The following is an 8809-nucleotide window of genomic DNA, read 5'->3' as shown; positions in this document are numbered from 1 at the left end:
CCCTGAACCTGGGGTCCTCTGCCTTCCCGCACCACAGGGCTACCTTGAGACTCTCCGAAAAATTTATCCTGCTCCTTATTCTTAGTGCCTTCATCACCCTGTGCTTCGGGGCGTTCTTCTTCCTCCCCGACTCCTCGAAGCACAAGCGCTTTGACCTGGGCTTGGAGGATGTGCTCATTCCTCACGTGGACACCAGCAAAGGGGGCAAGAACCTCGGCGGATTCCTCATCCACGGGCAAGGGCACGACGAGCACCGGCACAGGTAGGTACCTTGCTCCCCGGTGAGGGAGCGGGACCGAGTGGAAAGGAGATCCATTAAAATAGATCCTTCCTGGACGGCTGTCACTCCTCTGGCTGACATCCTCAGGTCTTCCAACACATACCAACTTCTGGGTGCAAGCCTTGTGGCCTCCAGCTGCCATATGTAGCTGTGTCTCCATGTTTTATCTTCCAGTGTGAATGTAGCTGCCTGGCTAGCGAGGGCTGGGAGGATAAATAGGAGCTCTTCTCCAGCGACTGATTTGTTTTCTCACCCTAGTCAGTTCAGTAATGGAAAAAAGGGGGTTAAGTTATGGCGTTTGTGGAGGCAGTGTAAGTGGCAGAAAAACTGCTGCATCTTTTCTGTAGCTTTTATATGCTTGCTTAAAAACCACTGCTTGTTGCTGAATAGTGTAGCAGGAGCTTTGATCTGATGAAGACTTCAGGTGACACAGAGGCTGTCAGCCTACAGTATGCAGGGCACAGAACTAGTGTAGATGGCACAGTCGTCTTTTCTGATGCTTAAAATCACTTATTATGATGTTACTCCAGACAGCTGGAGCTGCTGGTGGCTAATTTTCCTTAATTGTGTTTGCCAGTGCAAAGAAATTGGAGAAGAAATAGGAGTTAAGAGTAACAAGGGCAAATGTCATGGTGTTGATGGCTTTTTGGGGCCACCTAAAGCTTTGTGTGGTGCAAGCCTCTAAATGCTCAAGACTGGGTCAACTGAAGTTAAGCCTTCAAAACTGAGATCGAAAGACTTAAATGAGGGTTTTCCAGTGTATTTGCTTCTAACACATTAATTGCTTAAATCCTACCCTAGTGCCTGGATCATAGTGAAGCCGATGGGTCTCTCTTCACTGTCAAGGATGTAAAATGTGATGATGGCAGGTGATAAAATATATGCTCTTCAATATTGAAATTAGCAATACAGTAAAATTTAAAGAAAGGTTACTTATGCTGATAGTGTTCCTTTGAGAACAGCTTAAAATATATCCTGTTGACGTGATATAAGAATTATTTAAAGGTTATTTGTGCTAGATTAAAAGGAGAGGGTATAATTGGTTCTTTATCTGTTATGTGTTATAAAGACTGCTTGAAAACTCTGGTATTTTTCCTTAGGGCATCTTTGTTGTTGGATGTCTTGGGGCATTTATCATGAGCTCTTTCTCCCTAACGGAAAGGGCACAGGTGCTTAATATTTAACAAGGACTTCTTTTGTCTACGTTATTAATTGCTGATGTGGTTAAATATTCCACAAAACATAGGTTTAGATGCTTTCTGATATGCTTTAAAAGTTCTCATCTTTCACGGTCTTTTTTTTTTTTTTTTTGGGATCTTACTTCTTAGCTTCCACAGTCACTGTGGTACATGCAGTCAAAATCAGGTTCTAAAATAGAAGACAGAAGAAACAGAAAGAGGAGTTCACCAGAAATTTTCAAAACTCCAGCTGTGACTGTTGTACCCTGTGTTGCCCAGTAGATGGGCTGTAGAAAAAGGAGTTTGTTGATACTGATAGTTCTGGAGTGATGCTTTCGATTAACCTACTTATGTGGGTCCTTTTCAGCTTTCCTCTTTGTAGTTACTGAGGCTACAGCTTTAGTAATGTTAGGAAGTGATGTTACGAATTTGTCTGTCGTGTGTAGATAAGCAGTAACTTATAACTGTCAGAGCTAAATGCGTTTTGCTTGTTTGGGCTCTAAAGAAGTGGTTATCCTGTCATTGTTAACTCTCCAGAAGCTATGTGTGCTCGTGTGCCTCCCCCTGCCCCTCACCCAAAATTGTCTTTGTCATGTACAGTTTTTTATGGCTGCCTTTTGAGCTGTTTTAGAAAGAATAGGTAATATTCCTGTTGTTTTAGGCCTGCAAACCATTGAGTTGCTCTAAGCATGTCTTAACTACTAAGAAAAACCTGCCAGCTTAGCCTGCTTGTAAGACATTTGTGTGAATGCCACCATATGCACTGTGAAGCAAAGTTATGTACTTCTGCAGCAACTTTTTGGCTTGTTACCACATAGTCTTATCAACAGGCTATTTGCTAGCTTGGCACCACCAATGTGGTGACTTTTCCATAAAGGAAAATAACCTGCTGCCATTTTCAGTGCTGAGTTCCTGCTCCTGGATTGCAGGGAGATTGACATAGGGTGTTTTGAGAAAGTAAAGGGTGAATTCTAGATTACTTGTTATCTCGGTTTGGGATGAAGAACTTTGTTTAGCTTACTATCAAGGAGCAGAGTGTCAGCTACTCTATAGGTGTTGTTTTTTGGAGGCACTGAGGAGTTATGATGCAAAACATCAAGAGGAGATAACTTGCTGGTAGTACAAGAGAGGATGCGGTCTGAGATGTGGGGTCTCATGGTGCATTGACAAGCTATCTTTCCAAGAATTGTGGGACCTCAGGTCATTGATATGAAGTATACACTTGATCATGTAATGACAGGTGTGTTGATTTAGTGACTAAAGGGAAGTTTTTCTTCTGTGAATGCTGGTATTGACCTCTTTCAAACAATAAAATCTGTGTATCATGGTTATGCTTCTCCCTTGGTATATAAGCTATAATATTTTAGTGCTTGTTTTCCCCTGCCCCTTAAATTTTGAGCTTTGTAGGCTATTGGAGGATATTCATATTTCTTATCTTCTAGCAAAATATAGCAGTGATGTAGGTAGAGGGTTGTCATGCAGCTATGCTGTAGTGTTGGGTGTACAGTTCTCACCGGACCATCTGTATTCCTCACATTGCTTTTCTACCTCTTCCCCTGGGCCTCCTTGACATTCTTGAGTGTTTTATTGTTACTGTTACAGTGGTTACTCCACGGTGATATTAAATTTACATCTTCCATTAACCTGTTTTTCTACTGCTCCTGTCCCTCTTCCCTCTCCCTTTCCAGACAGAAAAAGGTGGTGGTGGGGGGGGCCTCATTCCCTTACTGGTGGTCTTAAGTATTTGTTCAGGAATTACTTGCCTATCATCCAGAGAAAAACAATTTGCAAGAAGATTATGAAAATCTGGAATAAAGCTGCAAGTTATATTTTGGGAAATGGATGAGCTATAGTGCAAGTTAAGACTAATTTTTAGCTGTTTGTTTCATGGGTAAGCTCTTCCTGTGTGCTTGCAGGATAATGAATGAGGAATGGGATAGTAATGTTGGAAAGATGTGCCACAAAATTTTGCCTCTGGGAGGAGGGGGAGTGGAAAAGACTAGTCCAGGACTCGTGAAGATATGTGCATACATAGGATTTTTAAAAGTCAATTTCATTTCCCAAAGATGAATTTCTCTCCATTGCAAATGGGATATTGCAGGGATTCTGGAACGAGAGCAGCATAGTTTTGAAGATGCATTTTGCAAAACGAACTTGTGTGTCGCTCAAAATTTGTTATGCGGTTTTGATTAACTGACACTTCTCCCAAACTTCTCCATCTCTCCTGCCACACAAAAACACTTAAGGTGTTTCTCACTACCCAGTTAGTTTCCGGGTATCTTGGGTAATTTATTCTTCAGTACCACAACTGAACGATGGCTTTGGAACCAAAACAAAACATTCTTACGGTTTCTTGACGTCTAATGTTAATGAGTGAGAATGCAGATGCCCTGCAATCTCCTTGATTTATCAGCTATTTTAAAAAAAAGATTATCTGTAATATGAAAATTGAGCAGACTTGTTTCTTTACTGATGTGTCAAGCAGCTGCTCTTTATATTACTTGACAAAAGTTAAGATCATTTCTGTGGTAAAAGTGCATTAATCTTGGAGGCAATAAATAATGTAATTTTATGAGCTCAAAGCTGGAAAGCCGCTTTGTAACAGCACTTGGACTACGGTTGTGCCAATGATTCAGTCTTTCAGAATTTGCAGAGTTGTATCTTTAACTGCTAAATTAATGTGTATTACTTCAAGTCATAATTTGTACCTGTGCTTAAAGAAACCCCACCAACCCTCATGTCATCAGATTGATAGCAAGTGCTGCTAATACAACTGACCACCTCCACTGCCTTGGCATCTGTGTGTAAGCAGGTGTAGAGCAGTGTAAATCATGCCTTTGGCTTTGTTCCTGTGAAGCTAAGGAATATTGACTTCTGTGTTATGCAAAGATATAAGCTCAGCAGTCTGGTATGACCCGTTGTGGGTCAGCAGCTGTATGGCAATAGCTTAAAAGTGCTTTTTCTGTTGCTCAGTATATGGTTGTCTCTGCAGCAGCTGCTGCTGCCTCTGCTCTTAGGAGGTGAAAGTAACAGAAATTATTCTGAAGAGCTTTCATTCTTAATTTCTTCTTTTAAATCCTGCAATTATTTTTTAAGGAAACATGAAAGTCTTAATATTCTTCTTTTGAATGCCTTTATCTTCTCTGGTCTATCTGACTTGATTACCCGACACAGAAGTGGGCAGATGAGATACCTGAACCTCTCTTACTCAGTGAGATCAGTGTCTCCTGTCATCCTCTGCCATGCCATCAAGTTTAAAAGTGCGTAAAACTCTTTGCTCTTCCTTCCCTTTAGTTGAGGCACAGGTCATTAGTGCAATTAAGGGTATTTGCTATTGTGATTCAGAGAACCTGTTTTTTCCCCTGGGCCCCAGCTCCTACTCTGACCATGTTTTTTTTGTTGCATGAAATTGAGCCTGTCTTCAGAGCAGACTCCGCAGTCTCTGTGGAATGGGGAATCGGAGTTTAAGCTGAAATGTTTGATCTAGAAGCAGGGGGCTTTAGGATGCAACACGCAGGAAATGCGGGTCCTTGTGGTGACACCTCTGGAGCGGAAGAGGGCAGGGGTGAGTAGCGCATTCCAAGCCAGGGCTCGTATGTCCAGGGCAGAGAAGTCATAACTGTCTGGTGTCAGTCTTCAGCTGATGAAGCTATTGCAAGAGCACAGCCCATCTTTGGAGACTTTTCTCAGATGGAGTTTTTAGTAGCCACATGTCGTTCTCTATTCTGGACTTCATTTTGAGAAGAGGCTTGAGAAATGATTGTTACTTGGAGATTTATAGAAATTTAATTTCCCTTGTTTTTTTTCTGGAGTCCCCACACTACACCCTCAATCTCAATTTGAATTTCTTCGGAAGCTGTAGTGGACTGTAGGAGAGGTAGCCTCTTGTATTATTTCTAAGGTTCTGCTGAAATTAGTGCGTTATGTCGCAGGCTGAGAAATGCTTTCATCTTCAAATTACAAAATGCAAATTCTAGACCATCTGTCTAGATGTCCTCCCTCCTCCCCCCCCATCTGCTGAACAGCCTACATCATATGTAGAGTGCTGCTTTCTTCAAGTTACCTAGCTGTACTCCAGTTTGTCAAAGTATTTCCTGTACTATGAAAGAGAGGAGTTGAGAGCTGGTGTTCTCCAGTTCTTATCCTGGAAAGGATAAAAGGGTTTTTTTTTAAAAAAAGTTTTATCTTGTTGGTTTTCTGCATGATCTGTACTTTCTCTACATGCTGGAAAACAATCAGGCGTGGGAAAGCTGTAGAAAGTCTGCTGGCTGGATTTAGGCCAGCTAGTGGGTGGGAGGCAGTAGCACTTTGGTTCATTTGGAGTTTTTCTAGATTAAAATCTCAGGAGAACTTCAGTATAAATGTGGGTTGCTTGATGATGGTATTGTAGGTAATAGTAAACAGCATGGCTAGTTGTGGGCATATTGCACTATAAGAGTTCTCCCATCTCATTTTACTATTGTAAATACAAACTTCTTGATCCTCCTTAGCTAGTTCTTAATGATGGGGTTTTGCTTACTTACAAAGAATTTATGTAAAACTAATTACAGGTTTGGTGACTTCATGTGTTGTATGTGTACAGGCTTTCAAAACAATTGAACTGAAGCTGAATATGGGCAAAGAGGAAAAAAGTCTGTAAAGCCTTTCTTCTCTTCCTATGCCCAAGAAACCCATTAAGTCCAAAATATGGTCAGTGCCTTTGTTCTACCATCCTACACTTCTGTTACTGCTGCTCTCAATGTTGAGAGGTGTTTGATCTGATGGGTAGGCAGCTGTTTATCACAGTAGTTACTCAGGCTAACAAAGTGGGAACTTGAGGTATAGCTCATGTGATTTGATCTTTTGCCTTTTATTTCCAGTTGCAGGTGTGAGTGCTATCATTTGTCTTAATTCAGTAACTAGATTGTCACTTTATTACTAAAATTCAGAGTTCTGTTGCAAGTTAACTGTGGGGAGAGGAATGTTGAAGAGGCTAAGTAAAGATAGTAACGCCAAGAAAGAGGAAAAATCAGTATCTTTCCTCTGCTGCCCCAAGCCTTGAAATAAAGTGTGATGACTCTAAATGTTCTGTATTATTGTAACTTTTGTAGCTACCTGCATTTACAATGTAGTTATTTACCTCTTAGTTGATCAATATGACTTCTGCTACTTGCCTTCAAATTTAGAAATTCAGCAAATAGATTTTACTTTTATTATCTTAGTGTATTGAGAGCAAATACAGTTATTCATTGGAGGGGGAAATATTGTGAAAACCTTTGAGAACTCCTAAGCTCTTGTGATATATGTTTGCTCACGAAATTTTTAGGCTTCTGTTTCTTTTGTGTTCATGTTGTTGTCCAAGCTAGTGTCCTGCACAGAGTATATTATGTAGATTCATTCATTCACTCAAAGATTGTGAGATTCTGTATTATTTAGTATTTTAAGATCTCAAAAAATAATTTACCTTGGTAACTTCTGTTCTTGTTTCTTGAGTACCCAACCAGGTAGGCTGATGTTTCTGAAATTAAAAAAAAAAAAGAAGAAAAAAGAAAAAAAGAGGAGATACGCTATAGGTTATTTATTAACCTCCTTTTCTAAGCTAGAGTCTGCTCTTTAAAGGTATCTTTAGCCTTGTCTCCTAAGCAAACAAAGTTTGCCTGGCTGTGCCATATGTTCACCTGTAGCATTTAATGACTCTGTTCTGTTCTCCCTTTCTCTCCTGTAACTTCAATCAGCAGCAAAGGGTGACGTGTCAAAATTAAGTATGTTTCTGTATCTTGTGTGTATCTCATTGCTGGGTGAAAGAGAAGGACCTTAGTTAGGGACAGCGCTGAAGGAAGAATCACAACTGTGAGCCCAGGAGTCATCTGTGATACTTGGTCTGCTGGTGGTCAATCTGCACAAGTGTGACTCTGAACTAGCCACGGCGCATGCCCTCCATTCTTCACTGATCCTTGGAGAAGGGTGGTTGGAAATTAGCGCTGTCGTAGAAAAGAGTTGGATTTTATGGGATGCCAATAGCAATGGGGTATGTTACCAGGGTGGTAGGAAACACTGGGACAGAAAGGCCACTAATGTATGAAATGTGGGGCTGTGTTAGTTCAGCTCCTTACAGGATTTATTTTCCCAAATGTTGAATCGTATTTATGATTCTCTCTTGCTGCCTTCATTTTTAAAAAATATTCTTATGATGCAAATCCATGAACTGGGTTACCTTGCACATGGTATTCAGCATTAGTTTAATTAATGTTTTATGTACTTTCTTACTTGTTAGTCATCTCTTAAACCACCAGAAGGTTTTGTAAATGCTTCCCCTGTTCGTTGCTGTAGTGCTGCCACTGAGGCTTACCATGGACAGGTAGCTGTTTCCTGTGATTCTATCTGAGAGAGCAAGTTCAAGGTTTAACATTATTTAACCTGATCAGTATAGCATGAGCAAAATGACAGCTTTAAGGGAGTGCATATGATGAAAGTATTTCTTGCTGTATAAAGATTTAAGAGCTCTTAAATGAGATTACTTTGTGTCTATTAATACCAACATGCAGAAATGTCAGTTTTCACATTGCTGGTAGCAGCTTGGAAGACTTCTGCAAGATGACATTCATCTCAGCTGGAGGTTTAGCACTATTTGTAGGCCAGAAAGGCATTTAAAGTTTGCACAGGCAAGCTACATAAGTAGTTTCTCCCTCTCAGTAATTTGTTATAATTTTTCTCTGGGACCTGCTGACACGTTTTAGCTGTGTTTAACTGAAGTGTACAGTCAGGCCACTTATGAGCAGGTGACTGTCAGTGGTAAATCAAACTAATCCGTTTTACTTTTTATTGGATCAAACTGAATGTGCCCGCAAAGGGTAAGAAAAATGTCTCGTCTGTGGGAGCAGCATATCCCTTAAATCCTTCAGTGGGACAGGGAAGATCACATCTGCCATGGTCTTGCTTTGAATATCCTGCCGGATAAGTAAACTTGTGCTGAATACGCTGGGCTCTACTCATGGTTTGGGTTTGTTGGCTAGTAAGAATAGCTTACAGCATGTGCTGTTCCCTCAGCAGATTTTTCTGGATATGTTTATCTTTACAAACGTATTGCATTTTGAGTGCTGTTTACTATTTGCCCTATGCAAGTTAAGGGATCTGCTTTTGCTCCAGAATACTTGCATCTTTCCTGTAGTATATTTTAAAAAAATCATAATCCAGAGCTGACTTTCTGTACTGCAAACTTCCTGCTTGTTTTCATTACTTTTATGAAATAAAATTTGCCCTATGCTTTAAAAACAAAACTTGAAAAAACTCCTGACACTTTCTGGGCTTGTTTGAGATGGCGTAAGTAGTGGGAAAGATACTTCTTAGAGAAGAGGGGAGTTATTTTCCTGGA

The 8809-nt window shown here is 40.5% G+C and overlaps 1 protein-coding gene across 1 annotated transcript in view; it reads left to right on the top strand.

The window, feature by feature from the left end:
• Nucleotides 1-5: 5 nt before the first annotated feature.
• Nucleotides 6-8809, top strand: part of LOC104463202 (mannosyl-oligosaccharide 1,2-alpha-mannosidase IB-like) — a gene marked incomplete at both ends in the record, with an annotated part of 28626 nt that continues 19822 nt past the window's right edge. Inside the window, one exon of the mRNA XM_010075433.1 lies at nt 6-262. Coding sequence (XP_010073735.1) covers nt 6-262 — 257 coding nt within the window. The remainder of the gene's footprint in view (nt 263-8809) is intronic.

Source organism: Pterocles gutturalis, unplaced genomic scaffold (assembly GCF_000699245.1).
Source record: "Pterocles gutturalis isolate BGI_N339 unplaced genomic scaffold, ASM69924v1 scaffold25762, whole genome shotgun sequence".
Lineage (NCBI taxonomy): Eukaryota > Metazoa > Chordata > Aves > Pterocliformes > Pteroclidae > Pterocles > Pterocles gutturalis.
This window is presented reverse-complemented; position numbering and strand designations above follow the sequence as displayed.